This window comes from Bufo bufo, chromosome 6 (genome assembly GCF_905171765.1).
Source record: "Bufo bufo chromosome 6, aBufBuf1.1, whole genome shotgun sequence".
NCBI lineage: Eukaryota > Metazoa > Chordata > Amphibia > Anura > Bufonidae > Bufo > Bufo bufo.
Genome location: NC_053394.1, coordinates 122,752,829 through 122,772,812, shown reverse-complemented (window position 1 = coordinate 122,772,812; position 19,984 = coordinate 122,752,829). Strand labels below are relative to the sequence as shown.

Here is a 19,984-nt window from a genome sequence, read left to right as displayed (position 1 = left end):
CTATAAATGGTATTATAAGAATAACCACAGGGTGGCAGCGTTACACAACATAGTAAATGATAATATAATGCAAACACAACAATTGTAGAATACAAGAATAAAGGCTGGAACAGCACACTCCCCGTCTGAAATCCTTGGATTTCACTATATATGCAACTACAAAAATGTCCATGAAATGTTGGAACCTGAAAGACAAAAAACAAACAAAAAGAACATACTGGAAATGGTGAACTGGAACAGTCCAAAGCCTGAGTCTTCTGGTTGCCAGGAATAAAGTTCCTCAAGTAAAAGAATCATTCCTCTACGGGTAAGAGGAGAACAATCTCAGATGCAGGCCTGATAAAGGATTTGGGATGGCCTTGTTTTGCGATGGTGACTTCCACCTTGCGAACTTTGCCATCTTCACTGATGAAGACTTTTGAGATGAGTCCCATGGGCCAGGAGTTTCTTTCCACATTCTGGTCTTTCATGAGTACAAGATCTCCTATCTGTAAGTTTGGCTTGACCTGTTGCCACTTTCTACGTGCTTGCAGAAGCTTTAAGTACTCTTTTTTCCACCTGCTCCAGAAACAGTTGGCCAGATGTTGAACGTGCTTCCACTGTTTCAGATATATGTTACTAGAAGAAGACTCTTCTGGTGGATTAGGAACAGATCCAAACTTCTGAGTGAGAAGAGTTGCTGGAGTAAGAATGGCAGGGGATTCTGGATCCATAGATACAGGTACAAGAGGTCTTGAGTTGACAATAGCGGATACCTCAGCCAGGAAGGTAGTCAAAGTCTCATGGGTGAGCCTTGAGAAGTTTGAGTCCATCAGCATACAGTCCAATATTTTGCGGGTGATGCCTATCATTCTTTCCCATGAACCGCCCATATGAGAGGCATGCAGGGGGTTAAAGATCCATGTACAACCATTATTGGCTAAGTAGTCTTGAACTGGTTTAGAGTCAATTTGCAACTCTCGACAGGCTCCTATGAAGTTGGTTCCACAGTCAGATCTTATTTGCTTTACTGGTCCTCTGATGGCGAGGAATCGTCTTAAAGCATTGATGAAGCTAGAAGCGTCCATGGATTCTATTGCTTCAATGTGTATAGCACGTACACTTAAGCATGTAAACAACACTGCCCATCGTTTGCTTTCTGCATGACCACCTCTGGTCTTACGTGCAGTGACTGTCCATGGCCCAAAGACGTCCAGACCAACATAAGTGAACGGTGGTTCGGTGCTTGTCCTATCAACTGGCAAATCAGACATTTGTTGATGTTGTAATTTTCCTCTCGCCTTGCGACAGTTAATGCAATGGTGAATAATATGAGCAACCTGTCTTTTTGCTCCCACTATCCAAAGACCTGCGGCTCTTAAAGCGCCCTCAGTGAAACGTCGGCCTTGATACTGGACTCTTTCGTGATAATGCCGTATCAACAGTGTAGTAACGTGGTGTTTGGCAGGAATAATGAGGGGATTCATTTCTGCAATCTCTAGCTTAGCCTTTTTTAGGCGACCACCAACTCTCAGCATGCCACGATCATCAATTACTGGTTTCAAGTTGACAATGGGGCTGCCTTTTGGTATATCTTGCTTGTCATGTATACATTTCAGTTCCATTTTAAAGGCACTCTGCTGTACGTTACGTATCACAAGCAATTCACTTAGAATAATGTCTTCTGCCGTTAGAGGTTTATGGCACAGGTGCCAACTGCGACAGTCAGTGTTATGCTTCTCAGCATGAAAACAATGAACAATGTGGATTAACCTTGCAATGATGTGAATGAGTCTTGACCATCTAGAGAAGCGTTCAAAGCGATGACAGCCCAAGCCAGCGCTCCTTTCAGACTTGGTGACGAAGGTACTAACTTCAGGCCGAATCTCTGGATCTTCATGAGGGTCCTGGAGACTGAAGACGTCTTGGGTAGGAGTTTCTTCAATCTGGTTCAGCAGAAACCCTGGACCTGTCAACCAAGAAGAAGTTGCAGAGACTCTTCCAGATGCCGGTCTGGTGGCGCAATCTTGTGTCCTTTTGAGCAGATCTATGGCCTCCTCCGCTGTAGGGAAGGATTTGAGTGCGTCGTCCACATAGAAGTCTCTCACGACAAAGTTTCTGGCATGTTCCCCAAATTCTGACTCACCATCTAAGGCAGCCCTACGTAGGCCATATGTAGCAACAGCAGGTGAAGGACTGTTACCAAACACGTGCACCTTCATGCGGCATTCAACCATTTCTTTGCTGGTGTCATTGTCTCTATGCCAAAGAAACCTGAGGTAGTTTCTATGATCTTGCCGCAAGATAAAGCAATGGAACATTTGTTCAATGTCAGCAGTAATGGCAACTGGCTCCTTTCTGAATCTCATGAGCACTCCCACCAGATTATTGGTCAGGTTCGGACCGGTGAGAAGGACGTCGTTCAGAGATACGCCGTTATGTTTGGCACTTGAATCAAATACCATTCTTATTTGGTTTGGCTTCCGTGGGTGATATACCCCAAAGGATGGAAGGTACCAGCATTCTTCATGCATGTAAGGGTGGAGCCAGCTCTGCATGATCATTGCGAAATATTTTTTCCATGAAGGCCACAAAATGACTTTTCATTTCTGGTTTGTTTTTTAACGTACGTTGCAAGGAGATGAATCTGGAGAGTGTTTGTTCCCTGTTGTCAGGGAGTCTGGCTCTTACAGCACGGAAAGGTAAAGGTGCAACCCAGTAGTTAGATGCATCTTTGAAGAATTAATCGTCCTTTATTTTAATAAACTCTTTGTCATCCATGGACAAGGCCAGTTTGTCGTCGTCTGGTGTTGTACAAAACACAGTTTCTCCCAAGTTGTCATAACTGGTAGGAATGATGTCTGGTGTCTTTAAGAGGTTAGAAAGCCTTTCCTTCACCTCATAATGATGGACACATGGCTTAAAATGAGATGTGCGACCATTGTTGAGCACAAAGGTTTTGAAGGAGTTCACTTGAGATGGTTTGTGGCTCTTATTTATACATACATCGCCCATGATTACCCAGCCTAAATCTAGTCTCTGTGCATATGGGGCATTATCAGGACCGTTGCATTGTTGACGCACCTTGTGGACCCTCAGAATGTCTCTCCCGAGCAGAAGTAGGATGTCAGCATTCATGTCCATAGGGAGGATCTCACTAGCTAGATGTTTCAAGTGGGAATGATGATATGCAGCTTCTGGAGTAGGAATTTCATCTCTTTCATCTGGTATTTGGTCGCATTCAATTAACGTTGGCAAGGGTATATAATATGAACGTTCCCTTTTATGGAGGAGATAAGGTATCCAGTGGCTCTTCTGCCATAAGTCTATACACGACCAGAACAAGTGTTGAGGGTATATGGTGTTGCTTCTCCTGCTATGCCGAAAATCTCAAAGAATTTAGGTTTTGCCAGAGACCTATTGCTTTGTTCATCAATAATTGCGTACATTCTGATGGCTCTTTCAGATTGCCCTTCTGGGTAGACGTTGACCAAACACACCTTTGCACAGCACTTAGAATCAGCCTCCTTGCCACATATCGCCATACAGGAAGAGAAAATAGTAGTTGTAGCTAATTCTTGAGTCGATGGCTCCCCGCCATGAAGTGCGACGGCATTGGTCGCAGCTTGAGATGGTGCGTTGTCTGAAGGCAAGGTAGGATGCATTGCTGTAACGTGCTTGTCACTGCTGCATTCTGCACACTTGATAATAACCTTACAGTCTTTCGCCATATGATTAGATAAGGCACAACACTTGTAACACACTCCAAGCTCTTTGAGTATCTCTCTGCGTTCTTGCAAGGTCTTTGCCCTGAGCCCACGACACTCCTTTAAAGGATGAGGTCTTTTATGGATGGGGCACATGCGGTTAGGGTCCTTTTCTTTGAGGACAGGGTATTCCTTCCTAGTAGTGCAGGTTGAAATGAGTGGAACATTGGTTTTCCTAACGGATACTGTCCCCTTTAAGTCTCTACGTTTATTTGTGGTGTTGTCATACCTTGAACATGAGGATGAAGCAGGTAGAGTGGATTCAGTGAAGTCAAAGCTGGGGTCATTCTTCTTTCGAGCTTGGTCACTGATGAATCTGGTAAAATAAGAGAAAGAGGGAAAAGACACATTGTGTTCTCTCTTGTATCTGGAGCCCTGGTCTGCCCATTTCTCTTGCATGCCATGTGGTAGTTTCGACACTATTGGATTGACGCCATGTGCGGTATCAAGGTAACTCAGTCCTGGCAGACGTGGGTCCATTTTTTCCAATTCAAGTTCTTTTAGTAGGTCGCTCAGATCCTGGAGTTTGCGATTGTCTTTGCCAGTTATCCTTGGGAAGGCTTGAAGTCTCCTGAATAAGGCACTTTCTATAGCTTCTGGACTGCCATAGGTCTGTTCAAGTCTCTCTCATGCTGCAGCGAGACCTTCCTCTGAGTGGCCTGCATGAACCACTCTTAATGTCTTTATGCGTTCTGCAGATTCTGGGCCTAACCATTTGATGAGCAAGTCAAGTTCCTCCATGGCAGTGAAGTTTATGTCACCGATTACTGCTTTAAAGGTCGATTTCCAGGCCCTGTAGTTCATCAAACCTTGGGAGACTAATGTTAATCAGCTCCCTGCGCATCATGTATCTGGCAAAGTCTGACATGTCTGATCTCCCATTCCATATTGCTGTATTGCATTGTGGTGTCTCTAGAGCATGTGGGGGCTCTGGCAGATAAGGTTGAGATTGATCAGGATGGAATGATGTGGCATAAGGATTAAGCTGCGGTTTAGTCTCTGGATGATCAGCCCGCGTGGTGCTAGATATTACCTTATTACTGGGCTGTGATGATTTCTGGTACTCTGTGGGTTCGCCCAGTTGGTGAGCTAGAAGTGGCGTTGGTGCATGCGATTTAGCAGGAGGAGTAGGCGATGGTTGCCTTAGCACATACCTGGCAGTGCGGTCGGCTGGGTCTTCCTCTTCTCCTGGAACGAAACAGTCTGGGCCGGTACCTTGGCCTAATGCTTGCTCGATGACCTTTAGTTTAGCTAAGGTAGCTGCTTCTTCCCTTTCTGTCTGGAGGATCTTTAGCTGGGCTTCTGTCTCTGCCTCCATTTCTGCTTTCTTAGCCTCCATTTCTGCTTTCTTAGCCTCCATTTCTGCTTTCTTTATCGTAATCTCCGCCTCCATTTCTGCTTTCTTATTCGTAATCTCTGCCTCCTTCTTAGCAAAGGAAGTTCTTATACTAGCTTCCTCTGCTTCTGCCCGGACTTCTATAAGCTTGTTATGCAAGGCTGACCTTCCGGAACGAGAGATTTTGGAAGATGAAAGGGTATGTTTACTTGAAGTTGATCGATAGGATCTCGCCTCCTGTAAATGTGCGATGCGGAGTTCTGCCTTGCTCTTAGCATCCTGTACTAGGGCATCCTTCTCTTCAAGGAGATTCTTTCTCTCACTCAGCTCCTGTGAGGCTTCGTCAAAATCAGAGTCGCTCAGGAAAGTGATGTACTTAGCAGAGAGTCGTTGATAGTGGACATAGGAGTTAGTTAAGCGATTCAACGTTGTGGTTAACTTTGTTGGGTCGTTGTTATATCGTAAAAGAGCTGCTATATAGTGTTCAGTTCTCTGCCATAAATCGTTTAAATTGTCACTGAACTCTTCTTTGGTCGTCTCAAAGTTCTCTCTAATCTTTTGTGTTGGCTTGATAACACGTTTAGATCGTACTGCTTGTTCTTCAGTTAACATGGACTCTGCTTCCTGCATATCTGAGTTTTTGGGAGCAGGGTGACTTCCTGTATTCAGTTACTGAGAGATCCACTAAGCTTCTTGTGGACATGTTATTCCTATTTAAGCGGTACTGTCTCTTTAAGAGGGTATTACAGCTTGTGCACTGTGCTTATGAAGCCACGTGCGTGTAAGATGGCGGACAGCTCTAAGCTCGCTGGCAGACTGTGTGTGTAGACATGCAAGACTGTAGATTTAGGCTTCTTTTTGACTATTCTGCCACAGATGTACGTTAGAGATTATCCCCTGATTGGTTCTGAGTGATAGCCCCTGTACAAACAATGGTAGATAGCTGAACTCACTAATATCTCCAGATATAGGCACCAGTTGCATGTGATGATCCAGTGAGGAGAATACAATGGTGAAGCTTTGATCATTTATTGATTTGCCTTGAAAACAAATGCAGGGAAATGAGGGTATGCTAGAGGATATTAGAGGTCAAAAAGAATAGCTCTCACCAGCTTGAAGGTCTACGACAAAGAGGAAGTATGAAGGACCTTACAAAGGATGTGATGTCACAAAAGAGGGAGGAGAGCAATGCAATGGAAATTTACATAACACACTATAAATGGTATTATAAGAATAACCACAGGGTGGCAGCGTTACACAACATAGTAAATGATAATATAATGCAAACACAACAATTGTAGAATACAAGAATAAAGGCTGGAACAGCACACTCCTAAATACATTTGTGATGTGACTACTCAGGATTTGTTTTATGTAACCATGGATATAGGAGCTGCAGAAACAAAATAAAAGGACATTTTGCAATCAAAATCTATTGTAAAGTTGGTTCATTTTTCATATTAGATATTCTGGGACAATAAAAGAATTGGTTTCTAAGGTAGCCTTGCCTTTGGGTTGCTCCATCGTAAACACTTATCTACAGAATAGGTGGTAAATCTCTGATTGTTGGAAGTCTGATCACTTGGGCCCCCACCATTCATGGGAATGGGATACCTGAGTGCCCAGAGTGCATAAAATAGTGGAGAGGCAGCTTGCAACTGGAACCATCGTGTCATACACTCCAGGGAATCTGGTACCCTATTATCGGGGTGCTTGTCCACTAAGGGGATATTCTAGTTTCAAAATATTTAAGATCAATCCCACCAACCAGCTGTTTGAAGGGCCTGTAGCATTCATATTCACGTTGTATCCTCTTCAGTGTTTATCTACACTCAGTCTACATTGCAGCGGCTGTGCAGGCTAATTACACTTCCTCTTCCTTCCACTTGAATAAAAAAAAAAAGGCTGTAGTTAGGTCTCATCAAATCATACGAGTGTATTACTGTACAGCGGTGGCAGCACTAAGCGCACGGCGTCATAGCAACCAATGACGCCATGCGGTCGTGCACTCAGCAGGACGGTAGACCGGGTTTTCATGGACCGTGGTCCGTGAAAATCCACGTATGTGTGAATAAGGCCTTACCCAGCAACATTTCAGATATGTTTTTTATTGTTTTTATCTTATTTTATACATTTTAGAAATTCCTTGTGGCAATTGCATTTTGTGCTGGAATCCTTGTAGTTGTAAGCAATGCATCCTGCATGAGTGGTGATACAAAAGTGAAACCTGGTACAGAGCCTAAAGGTGAGTGTGAGTGTTTATACCACACATGAGCTTAGCAGTAGTATACTAATATTATAAGTTGGTTACAAGATTTTACTGGACTTCTCTGCTGCTAGTCCACAGGTGGCATCTGCAGAGTAGTTACAGACTTTTTGAGTAATCAGGTGGACAGCGACACCAAGTGAAACCGAGGATCAAAACCTGGAGGTGGTCGAGAAAAACAGAGGCAGAACACAGTGAAAACCAGGAAAATCTACATGTTAAAGAAGGGCAGACAAAGGGGTTATCACAGTCCAGAGTCAATACCGATACAGGTTATGATTGGTTAAGTGGGGTCAGAAAACAATGTAACTGTCAAATCACACCAGATTGCAGGACAAAAATACTGACAAAAGCGATACAGAGCAAGTCCAAATAGAGTGCCAGGCACAGGGATTGGTCCTCTGAGTGAGCCTACTGATTGGCTGGACAGTAGGGATGAGCGAACCCGTGGAAGTTCGGATTCGCCCGGTTCGGCCGAACTTCATGTCAAAGTTCGGGTTTGGGACCTGAACTTGAGCCTGAATCCCATTGAAGTCAACTGGGACCCGACCTACACTTTATTATTTTCCGTTATAACATGGTTATATCAGAAAATAATAGCATTCTTAAGACAGAATGCAAAACAATATGGCCATTAAGGGGTTAAAAAGCAAAACAACTCACCTCATCTCCTTGATCGCGCTGCAGCAGCTTATTCTATCTTTGCTGAACAGGAACTGCCAAAGGACCTAAGATATGCATGATGACCATGTGGGAGGGCGCAGTGATGTCATTGCGCACATTGCAGGTCCTTTGGATGGTCCTGTTCAGTAAAGATAGAAGAAGCTGCTGCAGCGCGATCAAAGGGATGAGGCGAGTTGTTTTGTTTTGTGTGTTTTTTTTAACCCTTAAATGTCCATATTGTTTTGCATTCTGACTTAAGGATGCTATTATTTCCCGGTATAACCATGTTATAACGGAAAATAATGCAGGCACCCGAACACCGAACTTCAGTGAAAAAGTCTGGGTTCGGGTATTCGAACTGAACTCGCAAAGTTCGGTACGAACCCGGGTGGGCTCATCCCTACTGGACAGCCGTACATTCTGCTTGGAGGAGTAGCTGAGCCCTGCTACTGGACAGCAGTGTGCTCTGTGCAAACACCAGCTAGTATCCCTAACAACGCCACTGAGAGGACAGACGTGGCCAGACCTGTCAGGAAAAGACATTGCAGGACGCATCTTTGCACTAATGCTGCTATGGCAGGATCTCCCATAAAATGGCAGAATAAACTTTAATTATCTTTGTTTTTATATGTTGAATTTATTTTCTATATTTTTATTTGCAGGTTGTTACTTTAGAAAAAAGATGTATCAACTCAATAGTCAGTGGCGGACAAAAGATTGCTTTGACTGTTCATGTGATTCTAATGGAAAATTCAAATGCTGCACAGCGTAAGAGAAATCATTCACTAGTTCATTATAAAGAAGTCCATATGTAATATATCAATTTTCGCAGATGACACTAAACTGTGTAAAGTAATTAACACTGAAGAGGACAGTATACTACTACAGAGGGATCTGGATAGATTGGAGGCTTGGGCAGATAAGTGGCAGATGAGGTTTAACACTGACAAATGTAAAGTTATGCACATGGGAAGGAATAATGCAAGTCACCCATACATACTAAATGGTAAAACACTCGGTAACACTGACATGGAAAAGGATCTAGGAATTTTAATAAACAGCAAACTAAGCTGCAAAAAACAGTGTCAGGTAGCTGCTGCCAAGGCCAATAAGATAATGGGTTGCATCAAAAGGGGCATAGATGCCCGTGATGAGAACATATTCCTACTACTTTACAAATCACTGGTCAGACCACACATGGAGTACTGTGTACAGTTCTGGGCTCCTGTGAACAAGGCAGACATAGCAGAGCTGGAGAGGGTCCAGAGGAGGGCAACTAAAGTAATAACTGGAATGGGGCAACTACAGTACCCTGAAAGATTATCAAAATTAGGGTTATTCACGTTAGAAAAAAGACGACTGAGGGGAGATCTAATTACTATGTATAAATATATCAGGGGTCAGTACAGAGATCTATCCCATCATCTATTTATCCCGAGGACTGTGACTGTGACGAGGGGACATCCTCTGCGTTTGGAGGAAAGAAGGTTTGTACACAAACATAGAAAAGGGTTCTTTACGGTAAGAGCAGTGAGACTATGGAACTCTCTGCCTGAGGAGGTGGTGATGGTGAGTACAATAAAGGAATTCAAGAGGGGCCTGGATGTATTTCTGGAGTGTAATAATATTACAGGCTATAGCTACTAGAGAGGGGTCGTTGATCCAGGGAGTTATTCTGATTGCCTGATTGGAGTCGGGAAGGAATTTTTTATTCCCCTAAAGTGAGGAAAATTGGCTTCTACCTCACAGGGTTTTTTTGCCTTCCTCTGGATCAACTTGTAGGATGACAGGCCGAACTGGATGGACAAATGTCTTTTTTCGGCCTTATGTACTATGTTACTATGTTACTATGTATTACAGACTGACATACAATACACTCTGAAATAAGTACTGTCACAAATAGCACCCATAATTACTTATAGATAGCGCTCCTGTTGCTGGTGCTGTGTCACGTGCGGTTTACTGTGATAGTTGTGGCCATGTTGGCTGCACGCCCTCTCGCGTACTGGCTGCAGGCTGACTCCTGTGTATGCTGGTTGCTTGGGGCTGCATGCTGGCTGCGGTGTCTTGTGTGAACTGTTGCCTGTGAATGTGTGTACTCCCCGGGATGTATCTCTGTACAATTCTTGTCACTGTTGCCGTGCAGGCTGGCTGCTGGCGCTCTTGCATACTGGCTGCAGGCTGACACCTGTGTATGGTGGTTGCTTGGGGCTGCGTGCTGGCTGCGGTGTTGTGTTTGAACTGTGGCCTGTGTTTGTGGCTCCCTGTGTCTGTATCTCCATGACTCCTGTCACAGGTGCCGTGCAAGCTGGCTGCATGACCTTTGTGTACTGGCTGTGGGTGTTCCAATGTATGCTGGTTCTGTGATGCGTGCTGACTGCGGCCTTGTGTGTGAACAGGGTTTGAGTATGGATGTATTTCTGTTTGCGTCACAGATTGTTTGGTCTCTGCGTACTGGCTGCGGGTAACTCCGTGTACTGCAGCCTGTGTTCACTTCTCTGTTCATGCAGGCTCCCCTCCCTGTTTGGTTCTCGTGGGGTTAACTTCCCCTGGTCTGTTCCTGGGTGTGGCTTATCAGGTGCCTTTGTAAATCCAGCTATATCTATCTGTGAGCTCTGGGGCTCTGGGTCAGTTCTGTCTTCAGCCTTGCTCGGTGTAGCCCCTTGCTGCTCACCCAGGGGGTCAGTCTATCTTCTACCTTGCTGGGTGTTGCACCTTGCTGCTCACCCAGGGGGTATTGCCATCTGTCCTTGTTTGTGGTGTTGCCTAGCAATGCATTGTTGTTGTTTCCTTGTCTGATTTTCTGTACCTGATATGTGGTGACATTGTTATCCTTGTCCATGTCTTGCCTGTTCTTCTGTACCTGTTCTCTGTCTGGATCCACTTTGTTCCACGTCCAGCCTGACAGTGCCTACTGCTTCTGATCTTGTCTGCTCTATGTCCAGCCTGGCACTGCCTACTGCTTCTGATCCTGTATGTTCCATGTCTAGCCTGGCAGTGCCTACTGCTTCTTTTCCTGTGTCTGTCCTGCCTTCGTGAGAGGGTCCCTGGGTTCTCCGGAGGGAGGATCTCTAGTCTGTCTGCAGCTCAGCCTGAGACTGCCATGCTTCTATTCCGCATGGGGCCCAGGCATCTGCTTCTGTGCTGGTTACCATTTGTCTGGTTCCGTGTCCTGTGTTTGGTTGGTTTCCAGTCCCGTTGTCTGTTTCCGCTGCAGGTAAGGTAGCGGCCAAGTGTACAGGGACCTTCCTGGAGGTGTGTCCAGTGAGTCCTCGACCCAGTTCATCCCCACCACCAGGGGCTCTATGAAGTACAGGGCTCACTGGCTCACCCTCTGGGTTTTGCCTCTGGTCTGCCAGTGCACTTGGTTCTGTGGTAGTGCTAACCTGCATATGTGACTGTCATGTTCCTTATTACATGTGTAATAAAGTACTCTCTTGGTCCCTGGTCTGTATTCTGGCTGTGTCCTGTTTGCAAGACGTCCCGGAGGTCTGTCTTGGGCCTCCGGAACGTGACAGATTGCTGATACCACCCCGCAGCTTATTCATCCCAATTTGAGAATCCAGGTGTAATAGAATTGCTTATCTATTTAATAAGTTGGACACCCCAATAACAGTTAAATTACACAGCTTATTCACCCCAATTTAAGAATCAGGGCCTAATGGAATTGCTTTTCTATTAAACAAGGTGGACACTGTATAATTTGATAGCTCTGCGCCCTACACAGGGATTGATAAAAAGTGGGCTGTCTCCTATGGATCCCTTCAGCTTCAGATTACAGATCCTGCACTGTCCCTGCAGTCTCCCTATGCTCTTACTACAGTCTCCATATGCTCACCCTAAAGCTCTCCATACAATCTCCCTACACTGTCCCTGCAGTCTCCCTATCCAATATTCCATAATTAAATGCTTCTTGAACACTGTCCCTAGCGCTTATCATGTATTTTCCTATGCTCAGCTTACAGTGAAATGACTAACACTACACGGGATGAATATTGTATAGGGCTGTGACATTACAAGGACAGGTTAGCTGCTGATTGGCTGTCTGCATGGATTATCGGTGATTTTGCATTCCCGGGCTTTTTTCTTTCACTTTGTAACACGTGTAGCCGCCATTTTAGGAAAAAAAACAAACTATTAGTTGCCACGAAATGTGAAGAAATTCGGATTAGCTGCAAATTGAATTTTTCCTAAACTTCAGATTGAATTCCATATCAGATGCTTTGATTCTCTCAACACTACTCCTGACTGTAATTGGTGCTATACACAGTGCTCCCAACAATAATGGTAGATAGTTCCCTGAAAGTAATAGTTCCACCAACAATAATCCTGCCAAACAGATCCCACATTAGTAAAAGTGTTACACAGTGCACCACAATAATCGTGCTTGGCAGCGTGTTCTTCTCATCCTACATAGCTCCCCCAAAATAACTATACCAATCAGAATGGGCACATAGTGCATAGAAGCACACATAAAAGAACCCACATAACGTCCCTTAAAATTATTTTTGTCAACCAGAGTTCCCTTATGTTGCTAAGCAGAAAGCCCCAACAGTAATAATGCCAACAGTGTTCCTCAGAATAACTCTGGCAAGCCTAGTTCCTCTGAAGTACCCTGAATATAAACAGTGGCAATATACAGAACGTAGATAAATGAATGAACTGGATGGGGGCACTCTGTATTTGGCGACACGTGTAAGGTACTTTGAAGGATAATTAATTTTTCACACAAATATAAACATTTTAAAAACTCTAAAACAATACAACATATAAGCAGCATAATGTCAGTACTTCATATCATTGGCATAGATCTTCCGCTTTTAAATAGCCAGTCTATGGAACAAAAAGAGAACTCCAAATGTCATACGATATCAGGTCTCAAAAATGCCTTGAGATATATTGACACTGCTGTTGTATGAGGTTAGATGATTGTCCTATTCCGATTGGCATATAAATCGCAGTGGATATCATTATATATGATAATAAAAGATATCTCTTACCCCTCCAGGTTTCGTTGTTTGTTATGAGTTACTCACAGTAGGTGGATAAATGATCTATGATCCGCTTGTTAGATACAATATACAAAACGTCCCACCAATATAGATGTGCCAAAGTAGAGGTCCATGATAATTTAACACAACCAATTTTAGTCGGTCAAACTATAATGAAGTAATGGGCTAAACCCTTGGTCAATATTTGAAATCACAGTGAATGGGTAGCTTTATAAAATTTAAAACATAACATTTATTTATGTACGTAGATAAAATAATGGGCCCTACTATGCTTAACAAAAATGAATAGTTGCCACTAGTAACACTTATCTCCTGAAAGAATGGGCGGAGATGTGAAGGGACCAATAAGGGATAGTAATAAAGTAAGGAGATAGGATGAAGGGTAGCCAGGTACCAAGGCAGAGAGACACAGTGCTGGGTCGAAATCCCTAGATCACCCTGTCTCTCTATATCCTCCCTCCTATCTATCACAGTATCCCTATTGCAACCCTTCCTTGAGATGGACTGCCCAGCTTTGCCCGATAGCCAGAAATGGTCCTTGAGGTGGTTACCCTAGCACCAGGGGAGGGGGCAAAAAAAGCTGGCAAAGATAAATGTGATGAATCAAGAGCAAGCGAATCCACAACTGGTAAGTGGTTGCATCACTGTGAGAACAAATTTGATAACAACAAAAATTCTGTTGGAGTGACATTTCGAACTAGGTCACTAAAACCCTCCCCTTTTGGGGATCTGATTAGTAGAGGCATATTGAAGTATGGTTGCGTTGTAGCAATCAAGTGCCAATGACAGTCATCTGAAGAACTAACTTATAAACTCAAATATTCCATTAGGAGAACCGCAGACCTGACGGACCAATGGAAACCATGTTAGATTGTGGTGGGAGCAGAGGTTGAACTTACTTGCCCTTTGATTTCATCCCTGCATCTCACTATAACAACCACCTCAAGCAAGTGTAGTGGAGACTTTAAGCCGCCTGTAACCTAACTAGGGAAGGCGGCGTTCCGACAGGCTACCTGGCATATACTGACCTCGGCTCTATTATCAGAGCGGAGCGTCGTCTTGGTTGCCTGGTAACAGGAATCCGCCTCCACGCCAGACGTCATAGGAAAACAGAGTATCACGTGACCATAGGCGGAACAGCGGCAGGACCACGTGACGATGACGCGTTTTGATGATGAGGGGGCGTTGTATGGAGGCGGGGCTTCTCGGCTTTTTAAATGACCCGCGAACCTGGCCTCACTGCCACTGGTTGCCACTAGTAACACTTATCTCCTGAAAGAATGGGCGGAGATGTGAAGGGACCAATAAGGGATAGTAATAAAGTAAGGAGATAGGATGAAGGGTAGCCAGGTACCAAGGCAGAGAGACACAGTGCTGGGTCGAAATCCCTAGATCACCCTGTCTCTCTATATCCTCCCTCCTATCTATCACAGTATCCCTATTGCAACCCTTCCTTGAGATGGACTGCCCAGCTTTGCCCGATAGCCAGAAATGGTCTTGAGGTGGTTACCCTAGCACCAGGGGAGGGGGCAAAAAAAGCTGGCAAAGATAAATGTGATGAATCAAGAGCAAGCGAATCCACAACTGGTGTGAAATCACCTACAGTACCAGACACGTTCATACACAAAAAAAGATATGTAATCCAAAATAATTAACACATAATGATGGTGGTATAGTCCCAACGCGTTTCCTCAGTGTTACCTGATTCGTCAGGGGACAAGATTATATCTAGAGAGCCCTTAGGCTGGGCTCAGTTATCCAACAAAATAGGGTCACAGGGGGCACACTGATAAATCAAACCCACAAGGCTTTTACAGTCTCCCTAGTGGTGGAGAACTGTGCAACAAATGAGGTATGAAGATGAACAATTGTGTGACCTCCAATCGGCCAACCGTTGTAGAGTTAAAGACCGAGTCGCCCTCTATTTTGAAAGGCCTGTGGTGATTCCTGGTATTTAAACCTCTATCCGTGTGGAAAAAGAGATCTAAGGTGCTCAATGTTTAATACACACCAATGTCCAGGTATATGTGTCTAGACCTGGAGGATAAACCAGGAATAACCAGAGGTCAATAGTCTTAACCAAACCGAGTTATATTGTTTGGTAAGACTTCAATCCAAACCTAGTAAACCGGTGATCATATATTCATAAATGCATCTCATTAACTGAAAGTATCTGTTCAATACACTTCCAATAAGAAAAGCATTCTGTCAGTTGATAGTATCTGTTTAACACACATTGTAACCGATCTCCCACCAGTGATGTCACTAGCGGATGTTTAGAAGTCAGTACAACATAACTTATCTAATGCTGATAACAGTCTGGTATAAAAGCATAAAGTAATGAGCAGCTTATCTGTCCAGTCGTTGGTAATGACTGTTCCCAGATAGGGATGGATGGAAGGTATTCCCTGGCGTCCCGCGTGTAGCAGTGGCAGTGAGGCCAGGTTCGCGGGTCATTTAAAAAGCCGAGAAGCCCCGCCTCCATACAACGCCCCCTCATCTTTGGTGACGCTCCCAATAGACACATCTCCTGTATCGTCACTTGGGCAAGATTCATTGACGATGTCTTTGTCGTCTGGAAAGGGGGAGAAACTGAATTCTCAGACTTTGTTAAGTCTCTTAATGTAAATGATATAAATATGAAGTTTACCTCTGTCTTTGAAACGAACACTCTGCCTTTCTTGGATATCTCCATCTCAAGGGGAAGGGATGACTTGATTCAAACAGACATCTTCAGGAAACCCACCTCCACAAATTCACTCCTACATTGGAGCAGTCACCACCCTTTCCCTTTGAAAAGGGGAATACCAGTGGGACAGTACCTGCGCATCAGGAGGAACTGTTCCACTTGGGAAACATTCAAAACTCAGGCGGACGACCTTAGAAGTCGTTTCCGGGAAAGGGGGTATCCAGATGCGGTCCTAAAAAGTGCCTTTAAAAGAGCGTGTGGTAGCAAGAGAGATGAACTTCTCTACACTAAACCTAAAACACCGGATACTGGTTTAATACGCCTTATAGGTACTTTTGATGATTGTTCTGCAGAGGTTAAACAGATATTGAGGAACCACTGGGAGGTTCTCCTCATGGACCCAGACATCAAGGTGGCTATCCCGGAAACAGCACAGGTCACCTACCGTAGGGGCCTGAGTCTTAGGGATCGCCTTGTACACAGCCACTACAGCGACACACGTGATTCTAAAGAGACATGGCTCCAACGTCCAATCGGTTGTTTTCGCTGTAGTGGTTGTGTGGCTTGTGGACACATCCAAAAGGGACGGTCGTTCCAGGCCAATGTCACCGGCAAGTGTCACCAAATCAGACATTTTATTAATTGTCGCACCAGGGGAGTGATCTACAGGGCCAACTGTATATGCGGTCTTGAATACATTGGGAAAACCACCCGTGAGTTGCGACGCCGGATAGGTGAACACTTGGGGGACATTAGAAATGACAAAGACACACCCATTGCTAAACATATCAACATGATGCATGGGGGTGATGCCTCAGGACTGAGGTTTATGGGCATTGAACTGGTCGCAAGACCCAAAAGGGGAGGGGATTGGGACCGGAAAATATTGCAGAGGGAGACTTGGTGGATATTCCATCTTCAAACCGTAGCCCCTAGTGGTTTAAACGAGCAATTGTCGTTTGGCTGCTATATTGTACCCTAAGAGCGATACTATACGGTTGTCCCCCTTAGCTTCCCCTAGTAAGTGGTTGCATCACTGTGAGAACAAATTTGATAACAACAAAAATTCTGTTGGAGTGACATTTCGAACTAGGTCACTAAAACCCTCCCCTTTTGGGGATCTGATTAGTAGAGGCATATTGAAGTATGGTTGCGTTGTAGCAATCAAGTGCCAATGACAGTCATCTGAAGAACTAACTTATAAACTCAAATATTCCATTAGGAGAACCGCAGACCTGACGGACCAATGGAAACCATGTTAGATTGTGGTGGGAGCAGAGGTTGAACTTACTTGCCCTTTGATTTCATCCCTGCATCTCACTATAACAACCACCTCAAGCAAGTGTAGTGGAGACTTTAAGCCGCCTGTAACCTAACTAGGGAAGGCGGCGTTCCGACAGGCTACCTGGCATATACTGACCTCGGCTCTATTATCAGAGCGGAGCGTCGTCTTGGTTGCCTGGTAACAGGAATCCGCCTCCACGCCAGACGTCATAGGAAAACAGAGTATCACGTGACCATAGGCGGAACAGCGGCAGGACCACGTGACGATGACGCGTTTTGACGATGAGGGGGCGTTGTATGGAGGCGGGGCTTCTCGGCTTTTTAAATGACCCGCGAACCTGGCCTCACTGCCACTGCTACACGCGGGACGCCAGGGAATACCTTCCATCCATCCCTATCTGGGAACAGTCATTACCAACGACTGGACAGATAAGCTGCTCATTACTTTATGCTTTTATACCAGACTGTTATTAGCATTAGATAAGTTATGTTGTACTGACTTCTAAACGTCCGCTAGTGACATCACTGGTGGGAGATCGGTTACAATGTGTGTTAAACAGATACTATCAACTGACAGAATGCTTTTCTTATTGGAAGTGTATTGAACAGATACTTTCAGTTAATGAGATGCATTTATGAATATATGATCACCGGTTTACTAGGTTTGGATTGAAGTCTTACCAAACAATATAACTCGGTTTGGTTAAGACTATTGACCTCTGGTTATTCCTGGTTTATCCTCCAGGTCTAGACACCTATACCTGGACATTGGTGTGTATTAAACATTGAGCACCTTAGATCTCTTTTTCCACACGGATAGAGGTTTAAATACCAGGAATCACCACAGGCCTTTCAAAATAGAGGGCGACTCGGTCTTTAACTCTACAACGGTTGGCCGATTGGAGGTCACACAATTGTTCATCTTCATACCTCATTTGCTGCACAGTTCTCCACCACTAGGGAGACTGTAAAAGCCTTGTGGGTTTGATTTATCAGTGTGCCCCCTGTGACCCTATTTTGTTGGATAACTGAGCCCAGCCTAAGGGCTCTCTAGATATAATCTTGTCCCCTGACGAATCAGGTAACACTGAGGAAACGCGTCGGGACTATACCACCATCATTATGTGTTAATTATTTTGGATTACATATCTTTTTTTGTGTATGAACGTGTCTGGTACTGTAGGTGATTTCACACCAGTTGTGGATTCGCTTGCTCTTGATTCATCACATTTATCTTTGCCAGCTTTTTTTGCCCCCTCCCCTGGTGCTAGGGTAACCACCTCAAGGACCATTTCTGGCTATCGGGCAAAGCTGGGCAGTCCATCTCAAGGAAGGGTTGCAATAGGGATACTGTGATAGATAGGAGGGAGGATATAGAGAGACAGGGTGATCTAGGGATTTCGACCCAGCACTGTGTCTCTCTGCCTTGGTACCTGGCTATCCTTCATCCTATCTCCTTACTTTATTACTATCCCTTATTGGTCCCTTCACATCTCCGCCCATTCTTTCAAGAGATAAGTGTTACTAGTGGCAACTAATTATTTTTGTTAAGCATAGTAGGGCCCATTATTTTATCTACGTACATAAATAAATGTTATGTTTTTAATTTTATAAAGCTACCCATTCACTGTGATTTCAAAGTAGAGGTCCACCATAGAGCCTCCTGTGGGACACAGAGCCAATGGGTACACCACAGCCTTAAAAAGTAGAGACTACCATTAACACTCTAAAACTACTTGGGACCCACTAGTGATAAATAGCTACCAGGCTATATACTGTACATAGTGTTTTACTTAGGTACAGTATTTATAAACAAAGTGTATAATGTGTTTTAATATTCCTTTGTTTCATATAGTTACGGTAAACCAGTAAACTATGATAAGGAGAGATGCAAATTCGTGTTTGACCGGAAAAACTGTGTCTACAACCTGATTCCAAATGAAGATCCAACCAAACAGTGTGAATCTTACGGAATGGTGGGCTGAACATATTGTCTGCAATGTCTACCTCAGTACTTATCTCTATAAAAGACGATGGTCAAATGTATTTACCATCAGCAAGTTAAACGGGTTGTCCCACAAAAAATATTTTGTAATTGCATGTAATTCAAAATTTTGGATGAGTTATTTAATAAAATGTATCTGGATAGTGCCACCTGCTGTTTTGTTTTTTTCTTATTTCTTGTCCGGCTCACTGAGAAGGCCGCACATGCAGTTTCATCCTTCAACTGCCTCCTGATCTGTGAAAGGGAGAGGGCTCCAGCAGAAAAGACACGTTCCCTGGGCTATAGCAGAAAAGACACGTTCCCTGAGCTATAGCAGAAAAGACACATTCCCTGGGCTATAGCAGAAAAGACATGTTCCCTGAGCTATAGCAGAAAAGACACTTCCCTTATGCTGCCAGCTTGATAAAAATCTAGCAGAGAAATTAATGGGGAATTTTTCTGGATCTGAGGTACAGGGCTGTCGACTGTCATGTACTATATGCAGGGTCAGCGTTAGGGGGGGGGGGGGGGGGGGGGGGCCAACAGGGCAATTGCTCCGAAAGGGGCCCCCTGCTGTTTGATAGTTAAGTGGGCTGACAGTGGGAGCCTTTTTTGTTTTTTCATTCAGTTGCTTTATTTCCCTCCTCCACATGCTCCCTGACTACCTCTCTAACATACTGCCGGGTCCTTGTAAACACAATCAGCGCTGCTGTCCACCCCACACAGTCTCCCCATCTCACCAGACCTCAGTGACAGCACAGCATCATCTACAATCCTGATGCCACATACTGGCATCAGGACGTTCTGTGTGGGCAGATCTATCCTTTGCCTGCAATTGCTCCAGGCTGCAAGGACCAAACCAGATTAAGATGGCTGCGTCCTGTACTGCATTCAACCCCCAGGCTCTGACCTCAGCTGCTGGACTGCAGGGGGCTCCCGGACCCTCTTATCAAAGCACCTGGCCTGCTCCCTCTCCAGCTGGTAAGTCCTTCTGTATAAAGTAT

At 44.5% G+C, this 19,984-nt stretch overlaps 1 protein-coding gene across 1 annotated transcript; it reads left to right on the top strand.

Annotated features, from left to right (window-relative positions):
* Nucleotides 1-7,197: 7,197 nt before the first annotated feature.
* Nucleotides 7,198-19,150, top strand: LOC121004653 (beta-microseminoprotein-like). Its single transcript, XM_040436899.1, has 3 exons — nucleotides 7,198-7,327; nucleotides 8,674-8,779; nucleotides 18,852-19,150. Exons 1-3 carry the CDS (start codon nucleotides 7,285-7,287, stop codon nucleotides 18,979-18,981), a joined length of 279 nt encoding a protein of 92 aa, XP_040292833.1. The 5' UTR covers nucleotides 7,198-7,284; the 3' UTR covers nucleotides 18,982-19,150.
* The last annotated feature ends 834 nt before the right edge of the window (nucleotides 19,151-19,984 follow it).

Coding starts and splice junctions, on each gene's coding strand:
- LOC121004653 (XM_040436899.1), top strand. CDS start 7,285: ATGAGTGGTGATACAAAAGTGAAACCTGGTACAGAGCCTAAAG. Junction 7,328..8,673: donor ACCTGGTACAGAGCCTAAAG/GTGAGTGTGAGT, acceptor TTTTATTTGCAG/GTTGTTACTTTAGAAAAAAG. Junction 8,780..18,851: donor AAATTCAAATGCTGCACAGC/GTAAGAGAAATC, acceptor TGTTTCATATAG/TTACGGTAAACCAGTAAACT.